General features: G+C 35.8%; 1 protein-coding gene across 3 annotated transcripts; it reads left to right on the forward strand.

Annotated features, from left to right (window-relative positions):
- The first annotated feature begins 8,350 nt into the window (after positions 1–8,350).
- Positions 8,351–16,769, forward strand: LOC127811527 (dolichol-phosphate mannose synthase subunit 3-like). Of its 3 annotated transcripts, XM_052351488.1 has the most exons (5): positions 8,351–8,547; positions 10,354–10,617; positions 13,200–13,313; positions 13,486–13,593; positions 16,446–16,769. In XM_052351488.1, exons 3-5 carry the CDS (start codon positions 13,212–13,214, stop codon positions 16,503–16,505), a joined length of 270 nt encoding a protein of 89 aa, XP_052207448.1. In that variant the 5' UTR covers positions 8,351–8,547; positions 10,354–10,617; positions 13,200–13,211; the 3' UTR covers positions 16,506–16,769. The 3 variants fall into 3 exon arrangements, with proteins under 3 accessions (XP_052207448.1, XP_052207439.1, XP_052207430.1); XM_052351479.1 differs by lacking the exon at positions 10,354–10,617 and having other exon boundaries at positions 8,410–8,547; positions 13,210–13,313; XM_052351470.1 differs by lacking the exon at positions 8,351–8,547 and having other exon boundaries at positions 10,469–10,617; positions 13,210–13,313.
- Positions 16,770–21,680: the final 4,911 nt, after the last annotated feature.

Raw genomic sequence — 21,680 nt, forward strand, 5'->3', positions numbered from 1 at the left:
GATGCAGAGGCAAGGGGCATCTGATGCCTCCCGACTTGCGCACGCCACCCCATCTCCCCCCACCTTTTCCTTTTTCCATTTTTGCCCCTACATCTTTTTTTATTCTTTTCTTTTTTAATCTTCGTTGTTTTGTTCTTCCTTTTGTTGTTCTTTCTTCTTTTGTTTATTTTAAAAAACATTTTCTTAACTTGCTAAACATCAATTGTTTTCAATTAAAATAGGGGCTAAAGCCATACCCAGCCCCCTTACCTTTTACCATTTAACTATTTTTCCCCTTAACTTAAACAATAGTCTATTACCCCCCTCCCCCCTCAACTTTCAATTTTAAACTTATTATGTACTTTAACTAAAATCGAAAGAAATTACCACTATAAAATTATTTTCAATTAAAATCGAAAAAGGTTGTCACTATAAAAATTAATATAAATAGTTATTTTGATTGGTTGTTGAATAATAACAATTTTTTTTTCTAAATTTATAAGTCACAACTATAAAACTCACTTTTAGTAAGTCTTAAAACTGATCGACCTTATTAAATATTGCCCCATAATATGTTGGATCCCTCTTTTTGAGATATGTGTGAGTCATCAATGAAAAGCCTATTAGAACTCAACAACGAAAAATTTTATGAGCCTAGAATCTTTCCCAATACAATAAATGGTACCTCAACTAAATGAGTAAAGGTCTTAGGGTTTTTATGAGTCAGGCTTAGTTTGGCTAGGCTTTATTTTAGCAGCTGAAAAGTTAGGTAATGTTTAAGTTGTATAATAGCGTTTAAATTAGATAGTGTTTAACCTGATAACGTATTTAGATAAATATGCTTTTAAGTTATTAGTGCAAAATTAGATGTTTGGTATGTAAAAGCTGATAAGCTGTTAGAATTTGACAAAAAGACTAAAATAGACATGATATTAAATAATGTAGATAAAATTTAGAAAATATAATTTTTTTTAAAAAAAATAAATTGATGTCTAGCTAAAATACTTACAGTTAATTAATTATAAAAATAATAAAAAATATATAATTTTTAAAGTTTATGTATAAATTTAGATTTAATTCATAAAAATCTAAATATATATTATATTAGATTCTTAAAAAATATATTTTATTAAAATTAATATATATTATATGTATAAAATTTATAACACCCTATATTTTCGTGAAATTGCCACGTATTTTAAGTGAGTTAAAATACGAAAAATATGTTTGAAATGGCAACAAGTGACCGAATCAGTCGCAGGGAGTGCCCTAGAGCTTAGATACCTAAGGACAAAGGTATAATTTTAACGAGCGTCTCGAGGTGAGACTTATTGCACTGAAAGAAATCAAATTAGAAATGATTTTCGGTTAAGCTAAGTTATAACCTAAAAATACCGAATGATGGTAAGGGGCTTTCGAAAAATCGTATATATTGAGTAATTTTGAGTTAATAATTTTGAGATTTTAAGTATCTCTATAAATTTGATGTTTGAGGGTATAATTCTAATTAGAGAAATTATCCAAATGAAAGAATGATGAAATTATGAGCTTAGGTGGTGAAATGTTAAAGTTGAAAACTTGAAATATGGGCCAAAGTGTTATTTGAAAGAAGTTTAGGGTTTTAGCTTGGATTTCAAAAGATGGATTAATTCTAGTTTTGGATTTCAAAAGCCACTCAATTATGGCTTTGAGTCTTTGGAGTTCATGGCTAAGATTGTGACAAGTGGCATGACACCATTGGTTGAAGGATTCTATAAATAGGCACCTTGAGTTGCTCTCAAACCATTCCAAACAAATTTGAGGAGTGAAGCACTCTAAGAGTAGGAGTTTTCTCTAGAGAGAGAGAATGAGGTTCGGCAAGAAGGCGGGAAGAAAGCGACGGAGAAACGGCGGAGAACGAGCCTCATCGGAGTTGCGAGTCTTCGCCGGAGTTCGCCAAAATCAGTCAGCCAAAAAATGAGGTAAGTCCCTTTTTTTTGATAATCCTGTAGAGGGGGAAGAGAGGGTCGCGTAGGTTCAAACAAGGGTCGAATCGGAGTTAAAACAAGGGAGATATGGCCGAAATACGAAAACGACGCGTTGCTGTTCGGAATCTGGTGCCTGCGCGTGAGTTACACGCGCCGGATAATGGCTGCGCGTGGGGGCGCGTGGCCAGCCTTCTTGGGGCGCGTGAGGGGTTCTTTTTACATGCAATTTTCTAGTTATGCCCCTACTTTAATACCCTTCAACTCTATGTAAAAATATTTGAAGTTAGATTTACCAAAACACATATTTTCTGCAGAAACCTAGGCCGTTTGCTGTAAAATTATATCGTCGAAGAGATAACTCAACAAGGTGAGACTCCGTGAGACTCCTATACTCCAAATCCTATTTTTTCTCTTATGAGAGACTTATTATTGCAAGAGACATGTTTCGTGAAGTTCTTATACATAAACGCTTGTTATTCTCTTACGTGAAATCATGATACATATATGAAATGTATTTTTCTGAAAATTATATGCTATTGGTTTTTTGACTGTTGCATTTATAAAATTCGTGTGACCATACTGTTGTACCTATTTGTTGTTGGCCGAGGGCAAAAGTCGGATATCCCCCGAGAGGCGCTATGCGTGCGCCATCGAGAAAGCTCTCGTGGGGAAGACTTTGAGTCTAAGGCACAACGGATGTAGTGCTTGCATGAGTTCTATGAAGTTGGGCTGAAGTGACATGGTTATGGACCTCCCGAGAGGCGCTATGCGTGTGCCATTGAGAAAGCTCTCGTTGAAGGAGGCTGACGTGTTCACGAGGCACTTCAGAGTAGTTCTCGTTGTCTTCTCATACATTTTATACCTGATCATGCATCGATATAAATTGTTTTTGGAGTTTCTCACTAGAAGATTCATCTTCTAATTGGACTATGTCCCTGGAATATTCAAACGTTCCAGGTTCGACGAGCGGCTATAAGGGAAAGGAGGTAGCTGAAGAATTAGCTTAAATTACTGCTTGTAGCATGTTTAGCATATTTTTATTTATGTGTGAATCTATGTAATTTTGCATATGTTTGAGATGTTCAGTTATCACTTGCTAGAGATGATGTTCATGTAATATATTTTGTAGACATCTTGAACGATTTTATGTATGATAAATAAAGAGTTATGGTTGTGAACCATATCAGGTTCGATCTAGCTTCGGCATCTGAAATTTTAACACCTGTCTTAGCAATTTAATATTGGATTTGTTAAGCTGAGGAGGTGTAAATTAGGGTTTTTGGGATATTGTGTGATGTATGACAGTTATTGAGATATGAAAAATTTTATATTCCCAAAATCCTAAATTATAACACGCTCAAGAAATTTGGGGTGTTACAAAATTAGTATATATGTTATATATAATATAACATATATATTGTGCTATATATGTTATATACAAACTAAATATATAGTATTACATGTTATATATATGTATACATATATACACAGTGAAGAACGAAGAAGAAGGCCGACAACGGAGAAGGAGATGGGCGACGGCACAGGAGGGGTCGACGATGGTACAGGGGGCGATCACGAGATGAGGTGAAATAGGCTGCAGAGACGCGACGGCGTTGGGCAGCTTACGGCGATGGATCTGGAAGTAGAAGCGGCGATGGTGGTAGTAGGACTAAGGCGGGCGAACTGGGTTTGCGATGGCCATGAAGGAGCCGGCTTACGGCAGCCAAGCTTAGCGACAACGACGAAGGAGCTGGAGGCGACGGTGGGGGCGATGGTAAGGCGGATGGCAACCGGCGACAATAGCGATGGGAAATTGATTGCAGAGGGTTGAAGATGAAGGATATTAGTTGGAAATAGATGTTTTGGTTGAAGATAAATAAGTAATTTCCATGGTCAATGAAGCTTTTTATCCCACAGCAATTTGCAAAAGTTGAAGGGAAGGAACTTTTGAAAAAGTTATTCAAATAGCGTTTAAGCTATTTAAGTTTGCCAAACGCTTAATTAAAGAAACTTGATAGCTGAAAAGCTATACTAATAGCTTATAAGCGGTCAAACCGTTTAGCCAAACGGACCCTCAATAGTATCCTAAATAAGATAGTGTTTATTAAAATGAGTAAGATTAGGTTGTATCAGACATCCAGCTCTCCAAAACTGGCGTATGCAGCAAAAATAGTCCAGACTTCCCTTTCTCTAGCTCGAACAGTTGCTTCTCGAGCATTCGACCTGGGGGCTGTGGATCGTCCGGGGCCAATCTTGGCCCCAGTCCTGGCCCAACACCAGTTTACAATAGCATCATTTGCAGCCTATACTGGGCATCCACACGCCCGCCCCAGATCCCATCTTTATTAATGGCAGATCCCATCCACATTAATGAGGGTCAATTCCACACCATGCTGTCACTTGGGAACCTTCACTGACGCCAAATACTCAGTCCCATTACCTGTAAACACACGACGCATGCATGAGAACATCTCCTCCTCCTATATCAACCAGCTCTCTTTAGAGTCAAGGTACCAACTACCCCTCTGACGGACCCGTTATCGGAGCCCACGCCCTGCCGTTGCGATCTTGACTTTGATCGTCCTCTTTTGGTCAAGAAAGAACAACCCAAAATTTTGAAGCAATTTCGAATATTATTTTCGAAATGAGGGTAATGTAGTAAATTTGAAGAAAACAAAATCCATTAGAGATTATTTGGAATTTTTTTTTTAAAAAAAAAGAGATAGGGGTATTGGTAAGAAAAACCTTGAACTTTGCGGCATAACGCAAAATTTCCTACAATTTTGGGTTCTAATATTGTTTTCTAAAAGAATTTAAAGGGTAAGTGAAATTTAGAAAATATAAGGAAGCCAAATGTAATTTTTGAAGAGATTGAAGACTAAAATACAAGGGCAAAAGTGAAATTAAGGAAAACAAGAGAGGTTAAACTATAATTTCTAGAAATTTCAATTTGAACACATCATTGCCACATTGTCACCGATGACCTACAAAATTACAAGGCTAGAGGGTAGGGAGATTATGCTTAAAAGATGAGGTTTGGAGTCCATAATAAAAGATGACTATTGATTAGGCGGAGTAGGGTAGTTAGGCAATGGAAATCTGTAGTGGCCTACTCCCGGATAGTCTCGCTAGTATAGGATATTTGAAAGAAGGTCATCACGAGAATGATATAGAACAATAACGTACAACACCACATTATAATCTTTAGATAAATTTAGCGGAAGCCAACATAAAAGTTTACAACATCTTGGCATCATGGCCTACACAAAATGAAATACAAGGGTACTAACAAATTTTACAACATAAAATTTCCTCACACATGCTCTCTTCACAAACACTAATATGAACCGTTTAATTTGGGAGGTCTCTGTACACCTCTAACCTTGGACTCTAGTTTCACTAGACTCACCCTTAACCACTACTTTATCTTTACCTGGAATAACATGAGAGTAAACAAGGTGGGCCACAAGGCTCAACAAGTATATTTATAAAGCATAGAGATATAGAATCAAAGGCATGTATAATCAAGATAGAGTAAACAACTCTATGAGAAGATATTAGTATAACACAACTCATAAGTTTTCCATTTACGTCAATTTTTCATGCTGTGATTATTATACATATCATGTAGTCATTTTCATGCTCATGCATATGCACCAATAGTAAGGAATTTTCCATATAATTCACAAGGTTCCCACAACCAATATATCCATACATGAATATGTATCAACAAGCAATAACAATTTGAGCCTCGCCTTCTAGGTTGATGGTCACTTCACCCGCGTTAGGCGTTGATAGGATATTATTTTCTCACCCACGGATATAATCGCCGTGTAAGATAATAGGTGCGCAAAGATAATAATCACGCATCACACATACATATCCCAATTTCATGTCAATCCTCAATGATTAAAAAAAATCCCACATCATGCTTATTATGCACAATTACATAAGTTAAGGTGTGCATTATCTTATGATCACATAGTAAATTTTTACTCCAACAACAATTGCGAGAAACCAAAATTTTATACATACAAGAAATACCAAATCTTGCATGACTCTAGACCCTAATCAATAAATGTGTCATTCCTTATGAAATATAAGGTGATACAAAACCCTATCGAGGCTTCCAACAAGACTCCACAAAATAGAAGAAAATTTCAAAACTTAGCAACACAAGGGAGATACAACCCATTTAGTGAAATATGGGTTTTTCATGGGCAAAAAGCATGAGATTAACATAGGAAGTGTAGCAACGCAACAAATTCTTAAAATTTTTAGATTTCAACTGCAACTTCAGAGACCTATTTTAGGCTCGTAACTTAGTCAAATATTATGAATAATATAACCAAATCGAAGCCCTGGACCCTATAGTTTCAAAAACAATAAATAGATTTAGAATAAAAAATAATCACTATGAGTTATAGACAAAAAATGGGAGCAATGACAGATTACACGAAAACATAATTTTCAGATTTGAGTAGATATTTCATATGACACTTACAAGTTCAATACTTAACCAAAAATTTCAAGTAATATATCAAAACGAAGCTCAAGAAGTTTAGTTTATTATTTGACCCAATTGATTATTGAGTCACGTTCCAACAATAACAAATAGGTATAAATAAACATATTTTATATAAAAAAAATTATAACGTATTATATAATTTAAATTATATTTAATGAATATATTTATTTATTATAATTATATATTATTATATTGTATAAATTTTTATATTTTTAAATGTATTAATATATAACTCTCGTTCGTTATTAAATATGACGTATGATTTATAAATAATGTTGAGAGAGAAAAATAACTAAACGCAAAAAATGAAAAAAAATAACATAAATTGACAAACACAAACATGAATTTTGTCGGTGATTTAATCTAGTAATTAGTAAAACTCATTGTAAATGAAATCATCATTATCAACATAACGGGTTCCAAGGCATTGAAAGCCATAAAGAGAGGAAATGAGTGACTATGCAATAACTTATTATTTAAAAAAATATTATTGATATATCTTTATGTATTCCTTGAGCTACATAAAGGTGTATCAATGACAAAAAAATTCCTCATGAAGCGCATGGAGACGAGGGATATTTTGGTCATAATATCTCTTTATGTAGTTTAAAATGTATAAAAGTGATGTACAAATAGCATGATTCGAAATGGAGATGGATTGAATGATGCAGAGGCAAGGGGCATTATGGAAAATACTATTGGTACACCCATTTTGTACACCTTGGGCTATAAAATGGGGTATTATGACAAAAAACCCCTCATGAGGCGCATAGAGGCGCGTGAGGCTCATGGAGAGGCGCAGGGTATTTTGGTCATAATACCCCTTGTGTAGCCCAAGATGTACAAAAATAGTGTACATGTAGCATGATCCTTCTATTATTTATTTATGTTGTTATTACACTTCATTTTCTCCTTTTGTTGTTGGCTTTTTTTTTTTTTTTTCATTTCATGACTAATGATAAATGACTAGATCCTCGTAATTATTTAAAAATTAATTTCGTAATTTTTAAGATAGGTAACATTTCAACAATCCAAACAAAATAAATCATTAAAGGTGTTGTCATGGATAAAAGATAAAAAAAATTCAAAAACCCATAATAAAATTTTGACTAAAATATGTAAATTTCGCATAATTAGAAGATTCGCATAACATGGAAACTATATAAATTTAATATTTAAAAATTTCTTTAAATATTTTAAGAAAATGTTAAGTAATTATTCATAAATAATTATAATTCTAAAAATATTTCAAAATATTGTAATAAATATCTTCCATAAGAATCATAATCTTAACGGATTCAAAAATGTAATAATTTTAATCTCAACAAAATTAAGAAATGTTAAGATAAATTATATAGGTGAGAATCTTAATATTGTACTATTTTATATTATTCTATATCTTTTTATAAATAAGTAAATACTTATTTCAACAAATATAAGTTTTTAATACTGATTTCAATATAATTTTTATTATTTTCATTATCTGAATTAAATATTAGAGTGTGTGCACGAGAATTTACCTGTATCATTTGATTGTTTTATTTCTTATAGGTTCAGGTGATTTGATGATAATGTTTTTAATTAAATAAATTTATTATTATATTTTAATAACAATAAAAAGAAACTAATGTATTTTAGTACCTAACAATGCAATTTAGTATAGGAACTTAGGATAATTATAAAAATTAGGAAAATTTTATATACAACCAACCTTTTCGCTCTTTATATCCACATTTTGGGAAAAAAAAAAAAAAAAAACTACAGTAATGGTACCGCTGAACTTAAACAGTAGTATTTGAGCAGTCATGTTATTCCAAAATGTAAAATCCTAACTGACCCACATTCTCCCCCCCTCTCTCACTCTCTCTGTGAACTCCCGCCGCCGCCGCCGTCGACCCCTCCGCCTCCGTCTCTGGTCATCGCCGCCGTCGACCCCTCTGCCTCCGCCTTCGTCTCGGGTCGTTGTCGCCGCCTCGAGATCTGCCGCCGGTCGTCATCGCCGCCTCCAGATCGGCCGCCGGTCGTCGTCGCCGCCTCCAGATCCGCCTCCGGTCGTCGTCGCCGCTCCACAAGGTCTGGTTCTCTCTCTCTCTCTCTCTCTCTCTCTCTTCCCCTCTCTTCCCGACTCGTTGCACCTCAGGTCGTCGTCGCCGCTGCTGTTGTTTGAAGCTGAAGGGATTTCATTTTTTTTTGCTGTGCTAAAATGAGTGGTTATAATCTGGAATTTTCCAATTTGATTTTGTCTTGTCTTGATAGGTTTGGGCTAATTTTAGTGTCTCTTCCCATCTTGTTGGTTAATCTATTAAATTGTTATTATCTTATCTAATTATTTTGGTTATCTCAATCGTAAGTAGCATTTATGCTTGATTTTCAGTAGATTTTATTTCAGATTTGGACGCAATTTATCTCTCCATAGCCGGCCTTTATAAATAGGTTGCTAGTGCCGACACTGAGAGTGTTTTTTGTACAATGCCTTGGTTCTGGATTGTGGGTGCAATGCTTAAATGAGGTTCTTTTTTTTTTTGCGCTCTGTATGATTTTTTCAAGAACCTGTTATAAGTCTTGTGTATTTTCTTGTAATATGTTTGGATCCAGAACGATTGTGTATAAATCTATAGCTTGCTTGTGTTATTCATGGAGTTTACTTGTATTGAGAATTTTATTTTGGGGGGGGGGAGTGTTAAGAACCTGTTATAAGTCTTGTGTATTTTCTTGTAATATTTTTTAATGCTGCAATGCAAACAACTATACTATTATAACAGTTAGAAGTCCAATTTGGTGTTACGAAGTACTTTCAGATTTACTTGTTATTTATTTGGACTTCAGAATTAATTGTTATTTATTTGGGTATATTTGTAGTATTTTTTACATAATTTGGTTAATGGTTATGCTATGAAAATTTATTTAAATTTGAGTTTTATTTTATTATTAGTTTAAACTTGAGCTCATAAACGAGTTTAAACTCGAGCTCATATTAATATTCAATTTATTATATATAAATTTATGTGGCTGTCAAAAGATTATTTTTAATATAATGTTAATATTTTTATAAGATTAATTTTTATAAAATTGATATTATTCAGTCATTTAATTTAAAGGAATAAAACATTATTTTTTATATTTTTTATTATATATATATTGACATATTGCTAAATTTACATAATTAACTCTAATTATTAACTCAATTCCTTTTATTCATGAGCTCATAGTCGAGCTAGCTTGTGAGCTCATTTTCAAGTCAATTCACGAACATGATCACGAGCTAATTATCGAGTCAGCTCACGAGCCTACTATCGAACCAGCTCACGAGCCTACTATCGAACCAGCTCACGAGCTTTGTTTATTAGCCCATTTGTCGAGCTAGCTCGCGAGCTTACAAACGAGCCAAATCGTGAGCTAACGAGTCAAGTATTAGTTTGTTCAAGGTCGGCCCGTTTAACTTTTCGAACTTTAAATTCAGGTTCAAGATTGACTTGTTTATGAATCTAGCCGAACACAAACGAGCTTTTTTCAAGCCAAACGTTGAGTCGCTCGCGAGCAGTTCAACTCATTTATAGCCCTAGATGGCGACTGCGTTCGTCGTAGTCGCCGACAATGATGAGTGGTGATGGTCGAGTGCGATGATGGTTGGCGATGCAAGTGGGATGGCTGTGTATAAGGATATTCTTAGAAAATAATTATGTAATTGTAAAAAGTGACTATAGAGAGGGAAAGAGATGGGTGTAAATAAAATTTTTCCTATGAGGATTAACTTTTAATTTATAAAGTTACTATTCTACCTTCTAACAAATCAAAAAATTCCAGCCCTACTGCCCAAATCCCTAACCCAAAATCTCAATCGGGGCATCACTTTATCATCTCTCTTCTCCTCCCTCCCAGTTGGGGCTCCTGTCCGTCATCTCCGGCGTTCCTCGTCTCGCTTATCTCCGGCATCCATCGTCTGTCGTCGCAGACCCTGATCGAGAAGGTGCTGAAGCCACTGTTTCGTTTTCCTCGCTCTCTTCGCCCTGTCATCTCCGGCGTCACAGCATCTCCGTCTTTTTTGCTGCTGCTCGCCGGTGCCACAGCGTTCCCGATCCGGCGTTTGTGCTGCGGCCATTGCTTAGCAATTATTGGCTGCTCCAACATATTCAGATCTCAGAGGTATGTGATTTTTGCTGTATTTTGTTGCTGTTAACAGATGTTTGCTGTGTATTTTTTGTTGTTGGATTTGTTGTTTCTGGTTGTTGCGAACTTAAATTTTAACTGCTGTGATTTGATGATCTTTGCTGTGGTTTGTTGCTGTCAACTGATTTTTGATGTGTTCTTTGTTGTTGGATTTTTCCTCAGTTTTGTGTTGATGTGATTTTTACTGTTCACAGATTTTGGTTGTGTTTTTTGTTGTTGGATTTGTTGTGATATTTTCTGTTTTGGATTGCTATGAACAGAAATTTTAGTTACTATGATTTGTTGATTTTTGCTGTGAACAGAATTTAAGAAAATTTCTGTTGGGTATAGTTCCATAGTTCCATATATGCCATGTGTTTAGCATCATAGGAGGGATTGAGAATTACAAAACTTGACTGTTTGAATTAGTTTTATAAAAAATGTAAGGAGTCCAATTTTAATTACACCTGTTAGCATTAGACATTGGCTTTCTCATGGAATGAATTGAAATCCCCAAGTCTAAGCCGTATTATCTCTTGCATTAAATTCAGTCCTTATATTGAAAGTAAAATTGCAGCAAAAAATTTGTGCCAAATGCTATTCCTAATTTTGTGAGATGCTATTCAGTCCTTATAGTAGCCAATGTCATATTTTTGTTTAATGTTGTCAATAACTCCTTTGTGCCCTTCATGTTTTAACTTAGATCCTATTAAAGGGGTTGCAGACAATGCATTCCATATAGTTAAGAGTGACAATTATGCCCCTAACTCCCAACGTGTAGCTCCTTCCTCTGGCATTCAGAGGCTGAAAACCCTTATTATATTCTTAGATTCTCCTGGAGCTCACAACCTTCTCCCAATCCATCTTTTATCTTCGATGACTACTCCATGAATATCATTGTGAATAACCACACCTGTGAATATCATCTTCACCATAGCTCTGATCAACCTTCTCCCAAACTATCTATTATCTTCGTCATATAACTCATATCTCTGATGAACTGTCAGCCACATCTTTGGCACAAATATAATTAGCAAGCTAATGGAAAAGTTTTTGTGATTTTGATATTTCTGATGCAGATAGCATTACAGATCTGGGAAGGGTCTAGATATGTCCCAGATCTTATCTATATCTATTTTCTAAAAGTGTGCTGAGATTTATGTGGGTGCAAGGTTTGTGTTATTCCGTGTATATGTATATTTGTATAGGTATATTTTCAAATATGTGAAGCCTGTAATCAGATTTTAAACTTTATTGGTGTGACGTAATAAAGTTCGTGAACGATTTGAGAAACAGAAACTGAAAATGCAGCTCAAATACGATATATGGAGTGGTCTCTTAAGCCGCCATATGATGTTTGAGACATACTCAAAGAGGCTTGAGTCATTTTAGTGATAAAGCAGTAAATGATCATGAAATAATTTCAACCATGTCAAATCAAGCCAAGAACCATATAACGAGAGTTGTTTTTTTTCCATATCTAAATATAATGGCTTTTGACAACTGTATTGGTGTGGCTACCTTGCTATTCATTTTACACCAGACAACTATATATCACCTATTCTTTTTCCCTTGTCATGTCTTTTACTTTCCCAGTGAAGATTAAGATTTAAGTCTTGTAGCATGGGAAATCGGTCATCCCAGTGAAGATTAAGATTTAGTATTGTCCATGTCAGATACTTATGTTTTACATGTGCTAATAAGGATTGTAACATAAGCTGTCATTGTGAAGATCATCCTCGCAGGTGATACGGATTCTTGACATAAATATTTTCTCACCATGTGGTTCTACCATAAGAATATGAAAGTCTGTCAGACAGTAGGAATCTCCTGTCAACTTTTTAGAATGAGGGAAGTTGGCAATTACTTGGGTTTAGTGGACACTCTGCTCTTGTTGAAGTGCTCCACCACCCTCTTTTATTCCACTTTAGGTTTTGATAATGCGCTATTTTCATTTCTTTCTACGCGTACAACAATTTTGACTAGATGCACCATGACATTGTTCTGCATTTTGGATCATTGTGTGGCTGTGTTTTTAAGATCATTTCTGTTTTCAAATCCCTTATCTGGTCCATTTTTTTAAGTTAGATGCAGTCTCTGTTGCTGAGCTAAATTTGCATTGGAATAATGACTACTTTTAAATTTTGTTAGTACCTTGGATCTTCAGTATATATTTTTTGGGGCTTCTGACAAATGATTCTGTTAATAGAAAAAAGAAAAAAATTTGACAACCTTTAATCCCATTAGGTGGGAATAAAAAACAAGAAAAGAAAAGAAAATTATAAATATAAATGCAAATCAGGTCTGAAACATCTGAAACATCAAGTGGTCCATTAAACTGTCATATGATGTTTGGGACATTGCGCAAGGGCTTTGAGTCTATCTGCAATGGACAGTGAAATAATTTCAGCCACATCCCTTCTGATGGCAGTCCCTGTTTTAAACTTTTGAAGAACTTAATAGGTAACAAAAATAAAAGGTTTAATCTGTATTGTTTGCATTGTTCAGATGTAGTGCAAACCTTGAGTGAGACAATCTTTATTGTTACTTCAGTTTGCTGATAATTTCCTCTCCATAAGTTACTATCAGGGATGAAACACATTGTGAAGATAATGACATTGCTGGTAGCCATATCTGCCTTTTGGATTGGCTTACTCCAAACATCAATAGTTCCACACAGCTATACTTGGTTGGTGAGCTACTTCTTCTAATATGTGTGCCTGCATGTGTACATATGTTAATTAACTTTGTTGCTGACCCCACTTAGTGAGATTAAGGCTTGTGCGATGATGTTCATTAACTTTATTTTTTCTAGCTTTCTTCATTTGTTCTTTAGCTTACATGGCATTTTTGACTAATGTCCAGCTACCTTTGTACTTTATTGTGTCATTGGGATGCTATGGCCTATTGATGGTAGGAGTTGGCCTGATGCAATTTCCAACTTGCCCCCAAGAGGCAGTGCTTCTGCAGCAGGTATTTACTCTTCCTTTTGTTTTACTTCGCATAGCAAAACTTCCTTTTTCTTGATTTCTGAGGGTTATTGCTAAAAAATTATCCATACCCAAGAGAACGCTTTTGTTGGGGCTGGAGGTTGAAGGAATAAGAAATAAAGAATTTCTTGCCCTTCTTTTCTCCCTTTTTCTTGGCATAAACTTCTACTCTGCTTTAATGCTGTTGCTATTCATCATGTTCATGCATTAATATAAAGCCTTGGTATATGGTTTCCACTATAAAGATAAAGAATTCATGCATACAAATATACCACTAAAATAATGGATGATTGTGAATTCTATAGGTTGACCAAGTAGGAAATTGAACTATGCAATAATATCATTGTAAAAATGATGGATAGGTTATTGCATTGTAGAAAATGGTGTCCTCATTGCTCAAGACTCCCAGATTTTTGAGAGTTGGGGGAGGGTGGAACCTGTGACCTTCCAGTCACAAAAGAGCAACTTTAGAGTTATTACCAATGCTCACCCTCAAGGGCCAAAGCATAAGATATGACAGAAAAAATATAGAAAGAGCATAGAACAAATGCACCCAAACAACAGTACACAATAGTGTCAGATTGCGATTCTGACAAGGGATAGTTTCCTCGCAATTCAGTAAGGATTGCGCGGGAACTAGCGGATTAAGAAGGAAAGAAGAAGAATAGAGGGAGAGAATTGGAGAAGAGAGAGAGAGAGAGGGGGAAAATGAATCAATTATATTTCCAAAAGTTCCTTTCTCTGGCCGCGAAGGCTGGTTATATAATACCCGGACCTTGGCGCCAATATTTGGGTTACATTTGAATTAGGCCCATGTGCTGTAACTGCCAACCTAATTCATATTACTATAGTATCCTGTATCTTCCCCTTATTTACATACTTGTCCCGTGACAAATAGGAACTTAGGAAGTGTAAAGATTTGGACCCTAATTGTCAAAAACAATGAAAGTTTCCTCATCATTAAATCCTAAAGAGATCCCCGTGAAAGAGAATTCAGTTAAAAGTTATAATAATCTGATGTTGACAATGAATCAAATGATACATAGTGAAATATACTGTTGAGGAGGGCTCTAAGATAGGAGAACAATACTAGTGCAGAAATTTCAAGTATAAATAAGGGTTGAGCTACTGTAATATCAGTATTGTTTGAAGAACTATAAATAGTATTAAAACAATATTCCATGTAAGGTGATCTACCCGTCAAGTTCCTATTGCAATAGCATACACACAAGGGAAAGCACTTGCCATTCTTAGTTGGCATTCTGAAAACAAATGACAATTAATACCTGTCAAATCTATCAACAATAGAAAAAGAAACAAATTACAATAAATGTCAATGAAAAACAGTTATTCCAAACCTATATTGACTAACAAGCGGTTATAGAATTTACCATAGATCCACGTCATGAAATTACCTCTTTTCAAAAAGCCCATGTGGATTTGATTATTTAAATATACCTCAAATATCTAATAACTAATAATGAAAACAACTGTAGAAATCAGTTAAAAGCACAACCATAGAAATCAGTTAAAAACTTAAAAAGCAGCTAAGTTTTGCTTTATTATTATTTATGAAAATGTAACAATGAGAAGTCCAAGCTTTAGAAGACAAAGGTGCTTCATGAATGAAAAGAAAATTCTGCCCTTGATGAAATATTTGATGGAGCAGGGGTAAAGACTACTTATGGTATTTTGTGTGTCTTTATGAACTCAATTATGTATATATAACCTTATTTGGTAGCAGTATTAATGCTGGTCATCAGAACACGTTTTGAAATGTATTCTCAAAAGATGATAATGTGTATGACTTTTTGTAATTAATTTTATTTCTTCATTTTCTGAAGAAGAAATTTGAAATGTGGCTGTTATCTTTTTTGCAAATCTAATTGTCTGACTTGCTGACATCTAATTTCCCCAAATTGCCTAAACCATCAGAACATGCAAACCTTTACTTTTGAATGCATGTTAAATCAATATGGTTTCCAAAACCCCACTTTTTAGTTATTGGAGTTCCATCTAATAGTTTACTCTCTCCCCCTCTTTGTTTTTTCTCCTTCAATTTGAAAGGCCACTAGGCACTAGCATTATGTATTTCTATGTTCCATCATCTTTTCGTTTGAATTAACAGGAAACTTAAAACAACAATATATCGAACCTTTTTGGTTAGGTGTAATAAAATATTACTGATTCTGTTCACTACTGATAATTTTATAAACAAGTTTCTCCAGGTTTGAACCATGAAAAGAGGGGGGGTTATCGTAAAGCAACTGCTTGTAATATGTGATCTTCAAATGTTTGAAGTTTTTCCAAGGTTTCATATATGAGATTTCACAAATGATGTTTGGGTTGGAAAAGACCGATAATAATCCAGACCTACTGGACATTTTCTCCTTGAACTTGGATTAATGGTTATTGTTCGGGACTTAGTGTGAGATTCTTCTCAGTTGAAATTATATTTTGCCTAAAATTGTGATGTTGGTGGTTACCTTGCTAGTGTTTATATTTCTTAAGAGTGTAATGGGGGCAATGAGTATCCAAAAATATTTGCTTTTATGAGGCTCGTGAAGAAAAAGAAGTGTAACCAATTAAATGTATTTTTGTTGTTACTTCTCTGGACCCAAGATTTTTTGAAGTGATAAAATAAGGTATTCCATTGGGATTGAAAGGGTGAATTTATTATTGATGCCTTTTGATCTGTTCCTTACCTGCATCATCTGTTCTTCCTTTCTGTGCTTTAATATGTTTACATGGGTATGGACGGGCCTCATTTTGTTAATATCAAATTTTTCTTGTCTATGCTACGTAAATCTATAACTAATTAGGTTCTTTTTGTAGGACATTGTGGAGGCAAAGGAATTCCTACAGCAAAGAGGGGTTGATATTAGTTCCGATTGATCTAAAATGCCTTGAAAGAAAGCTCAACTTTGGTAGAGAAGAGTTTTGGATGCTTCAGACCAGGATTTGTGCATTGGAGTTGCCGAAAAGAGTATTTCACAATGTTCTCCTTTAATATCCTAGCTATGCGATGAGAAATAAGGATTTTAGATTTTAATGTTAAGATATTTAGAGTTTGTTTAGGTTTGAGTGTCATGTTTTGATTAGATTTTAGATTGTTAAATTTAAGTTAGGTTTTATCTTCTATTACAGTTGGGATAGAAGGATTGGATTTTGCTCACTATGCCGCCTCTGTATTGATGGAGCTTGAATTCAGTAAAAAATGCTAAATCTTTTACACCTGAATCACTGACTGGGAGTGTCAGAAATCTAATTGGTCTGGAACCCAGCGAATGCCAAAGTCTGACATGACACTCATATGAACCCATATATTTTTAAAGATTTATTAGCTTCCCTACTGTCAAATGATGAACCATTATGATTTGCATGACTAGGGTGAATTTTGATGTAGAATATGCATTAGATTGGAGTGGGTAACCTTGACAGCGTCAAGAATGAGTGTGGAAACATCGGTTTGTTTGAAACCACTCCAGTACCTGTTTAGTATGGAGATTGCTGGAATTGTACTTTTTATTGTATTGCACCAACATGCTAGATTAACAGAGTGCATACAGCAGCAATTAGCAAATACCCATTAGGACTAGAGTCTCAGTCAGGGATGCCCATTTGCAGCCTTGCTATCTACTTTAGGAACTTCTCCTCCTCCAAATCTGCTTCCGCCTAGAGCTGTACCTGTATGTTCTCCAGGTCCAGTCTTGCTGAGAGCCCTCAACCACCACCAGGCCAAAGGGACGTCCGGGTGAACGATGTTGGACGACGATGGAGGCCACCACCACCACCAGGGGGGCGGATCCAGTGATGGATCTGGGGAGGGCTGGCCCCCAGATCCAGAAGTCATTTCAGCCTCCAATGGTTCAAATCCCATGACAGATTTGGGGGAGGGCTGGTGCGGGTACGGGCTGCAGCCCGTGCTTGCCCCCCTAGATTCACCCCCTGACCACCACCATAGGAGATGGAAATCACTGTTGCCAATTGGGAAGCCGCCATTGTCGCCCAAAGGAAAGCCGTTAGTGCCACCAATGCCAAGCGTCACCCCGGGATTGAGGGAACGTGTCATCTTTGGCTGAGACATCCCGCCCTCCTTCAGCAATGGCGAAGAAGGCGGCGAGGAAGACCGCCAGAGCGAGGGCGGGCAGTGCCTTGCTAACTCTCTCCATGGTAATTTTTCTCTCCTCCCTGGTAATGCTCTCTATATCTTGCTCTGTTTTGCTCGAGATGGGGTAGGGTAGATGGAGAGGCTTCCCCATTTTATAGTGGAATTGCAAAGATTCAGCTGCTTTCTCTTCCCAAAGTGAGACTTTATCAATGGGGCTATGCGTGTCGGCTAATACATACGGTTAAAAGAAAAGAGTTAATTTTGGTTGGCACTTGCAGGAGAGGATTATTATTATCATCTTTAATTTCAGCAGTTGATTAGGTCCCTCTCGAACCAGAGGTGGACAAAATGATGGTGAGAAGTTGCATATGGCTTTATGAATTCATTGCTTCGGGGAAAAGCATTACCCTGCTAATTCTATCATCTTCTAGCTTAAATTATTCCATTAATGGTGACTGACTGATCCAATCCAATGGTGGCCGTCATCATCAATTCAAGCAGCTGTTTGAAATTGGTAATCAGATAATGGTTCAGAAACCCACTGCGTTTGTACAAATATGTGAAGACGGAAATTTAAGTTTGACATTTAGGATTAATTTAAGGTTCATATCTCGACAAATATTTGATTATTAATATAAAGTATCATTATTGTAAGCACCTCCGCCCGGATATTCTCAACCACCCGGATTACCCGAATGGGAGCGCCTATGGAAGGAGAAAGAATGAACACAAGACCAAAAATCACCCTAGCATGCATACACAAAAATAAGAACGGAGGAAATGAAGCTAAACACATGCATGCATTACGGGTACCCCGCTAGTACAGTGGTCACATGATAAATAAATAAACAAAGACTCCTGTGCCAACATACACGAGACTCGAGAAACGACTTGGCACAGTAAAAATAATAGAGTAAATCATACTCAACTATCAGAGTTGACCGGGATTGATGGGATTGCCTGTACACCATACCGACTCTGCCGCTAAAAGTTGACTCCCTTGTCATGGCCCACGCTGCCACTACTTGGAATGATGAAAAAACAAGGTGAGTCGAGAGACTCAGCAAGCATAAGAAAAAAAAGGCTGAAGGCTACACAAAATCAGAAATCTCTCCCCAGAATAAACCTCCAGGCACACACAAGTCATGAGACACTACAACACAATAGCATAGTATAATAAAAACACATACCGGTCATTGGTGCCCACATATGACACCTGGCACCCAAGTCCCATACCAACCTGTCGCTGCCCTAGACGGTAACAAATACCTCCAGCATCCTGTGCGCGCCATCCTGGGTCGGTACTCCCGCCACCCGTATGTCCGTGTCGGTACTCCTGATACCCGTCCATGTCGGTACTCCCACCACCCGAGCCAGAGGCTCCCTCGGAATGGTACTCCCGTCCGAGAGCTAAATACTACCAGTAACCATGCAATGCACATAACAATGCAATGGCGTAGTGAGCATCAACATGATACACCGACGCCCATATATCCAAGCATTAGGCTATGCTCCGCCCACATAGTAAACCACACGCGATGCATATGCCCGTGCCAGATGCAACCTAACCAAACTAGAATGTCCGTGTCCAAGCATACTCAATAAATGAATATCCCAACATGCAAACCGCACCCATGTGCATATCAAATCATGAACAACAATATAATGAATCTAGACGTGCAGTAAATTACAACCTGGTAGAGCTAGTCAGTAGTTCCCGGCACCAGTCAACGGCCAGTGACTAGGAGTGTCCACCCGACAGTCCACTTCAGGACCGTACAATAGTCTACCCCAATATCACCAAACAGCCAACCCCTGCCCTACTGCTTGATAGCTCTAACCGAACCATAAATAAATCCGAGAAAAATCATAAATAAACCCGCACGTCTAGGAACCTAGTCCCCAAGCTGGTTCAGCATCATTCCCAAAAGGAGTGGGGGCGGTACAAACCCCCATAGGCTCATAACGAATAAAATTTTAGAAGTCTCGAATTTAATTTAAATTAAAACAAATGAATAATAATTCAACAAATAAGGCTATGCGCTGAATTAGAGTAAAGGAGGTGATAAAATACGAGAAATCACGGGGTCTTTCACGGGAATTAAAGATCACGAGGAGAGGGTTAGAAGCTTGCCTTTACATGACCGTTTCTTGCCTTTCTTACACTTCCGCTGCGAAGTAAAACGTTTAATAGCGATTAATAAAACCCGTGGCTCGCATTAATTAAATCTAACCGTGTAATATAATTAATTTAACCGCCTAAAATCACATGTAGGCGCACTGCAAATAAAATCCCAATAAATCTCATATTTATTTTAAATTAAATCACGCCAATAAAATCATTAATTTATATAATTAATATGTGAAACCAAAATGAATTGAGGGAAGACGATGGGTTCACCCAATGGAAAGAGATCGTAAGGGTAGAGGAGAACTTGTCTCGTTTAAGCTGATTACAACGTATCCACGCTTAAACACCACCAAATTAATACACGTTGTAAATTAGATTAAATTTCCAAAATTAATAAAATTAGACCCAAAATTAAATTCCAACCGTACAGATTAATTAACACACATTTCTCTACGTACCTGGCTAATTAAAACTCAATTAAACCTTGATTAAACACTTAATTTCTCCCAAAATTCCCTCTTCATGTGCCTTCTTCCTCTCTGTTTTTCTTTCTTTGCTCCCTGCCAAATTCCTTGGCCGAATGCTGCTAAAATCGGGCTTTAAAAAGCCAAAAGAGAGAGACCACTAGCGGCTGCTGCGTGGTAGCGCTGGCACACCCACTGCCTTGCCCAAAACGACGTCGTTTTGGGCAAGGTTTTGGCTGAAAATCAGCCAAAATTCCTCACATCGCGCGCGCCCACGCGGATTCGATCCCGCGCCCACCGCCCGCGCGACCGCTCACGCCAGCACACGCCTTCAACCATAATATGCTTTCCATTATATTTAAAGTGACTTTCAGTCACTTTCGTAAATCACGCTTTAGCACCCAATATTTCCATTAATCACACACACACCTCAAGACTTCAATTTTTCTTGTTATTACACTTATACCCCGACTTTCCAGAAATTCACCCAAATAATGTTATTTTATTATTTTCCTTAATACTCCCCAATAAATAATTATTTTCTCAAAATAACATAAATAAACATTTTTCTTAAATCTCCAAATACCCAAATAAATTAATATTTTCTTTAAACCCACAAATACAATAATTAATAATTATCAACCATGAATTCCTTATTTTCCTCAAAATCACATAAATACATACTTTCTTTTAAATTCTCAAATATTCAATAATGTCCTCAAACACTGATTTGACTAATTATTATTTATTTTCAAATTTCGAGATATTACAACTATAAGTGTCAAGTTCGAGTGTTTATACAAGTTAAATAAAAATAGAAAATAGATATGATATAAAATGAAAATAAAAAAATAATATTTTTTTAAAAAGATAAGAATAAAAAATGCAATAAAATGCATAAATAAAAAATATATATTTTTTTGTAAATATAAATTTTAATATAAAAAATTATATAATTAAAATTAATATATAATTTTTATATTATATATCATAAGAAACTTTTTCCTTCTTCCTAATATTACGAAATGACTCTAAATTTTTTAAATTATAAAGATAATTTAAAAGTATTTTTTTTAATATTTCTCGATCTTTCAATGTAAAAAATATTTTAAAAATATGAAAGTAACAACCTCAAAACATTTTTGTGTATTATAGTGTATAGTATTTTTGAGGTTTTTAAACTCGCTTGTTTTAATTAGTGTAAATAAATTCTAAATATCATAAGTTTAACTACTAAAGATTAAATTTAATTAAAGTTCATCTATTGCAAAATAATATTAGAATAAGGTCTAAATTGAGATCAACTTGGACGTATGCATATGATTTATGTAAAATAATAATAATCCTAATAGTAATAATAATTA

The sequence above is a fragment of the Diospyros lotus genome, chromosome 1, assembly GCF_014633365.1.
Source record: "Diospyros lotus cultivar Yz01 chromosome 1, ASM1463336v1, whole genome shotgun sequence".
In the NCBI taxonomy this organism is placed as follows: Eukaryota; Viridiplantae; Streptophyta; class Magnoliopsida; order Ericales; family Ebenaceae; genus Diospyros; species Diospyros lotus.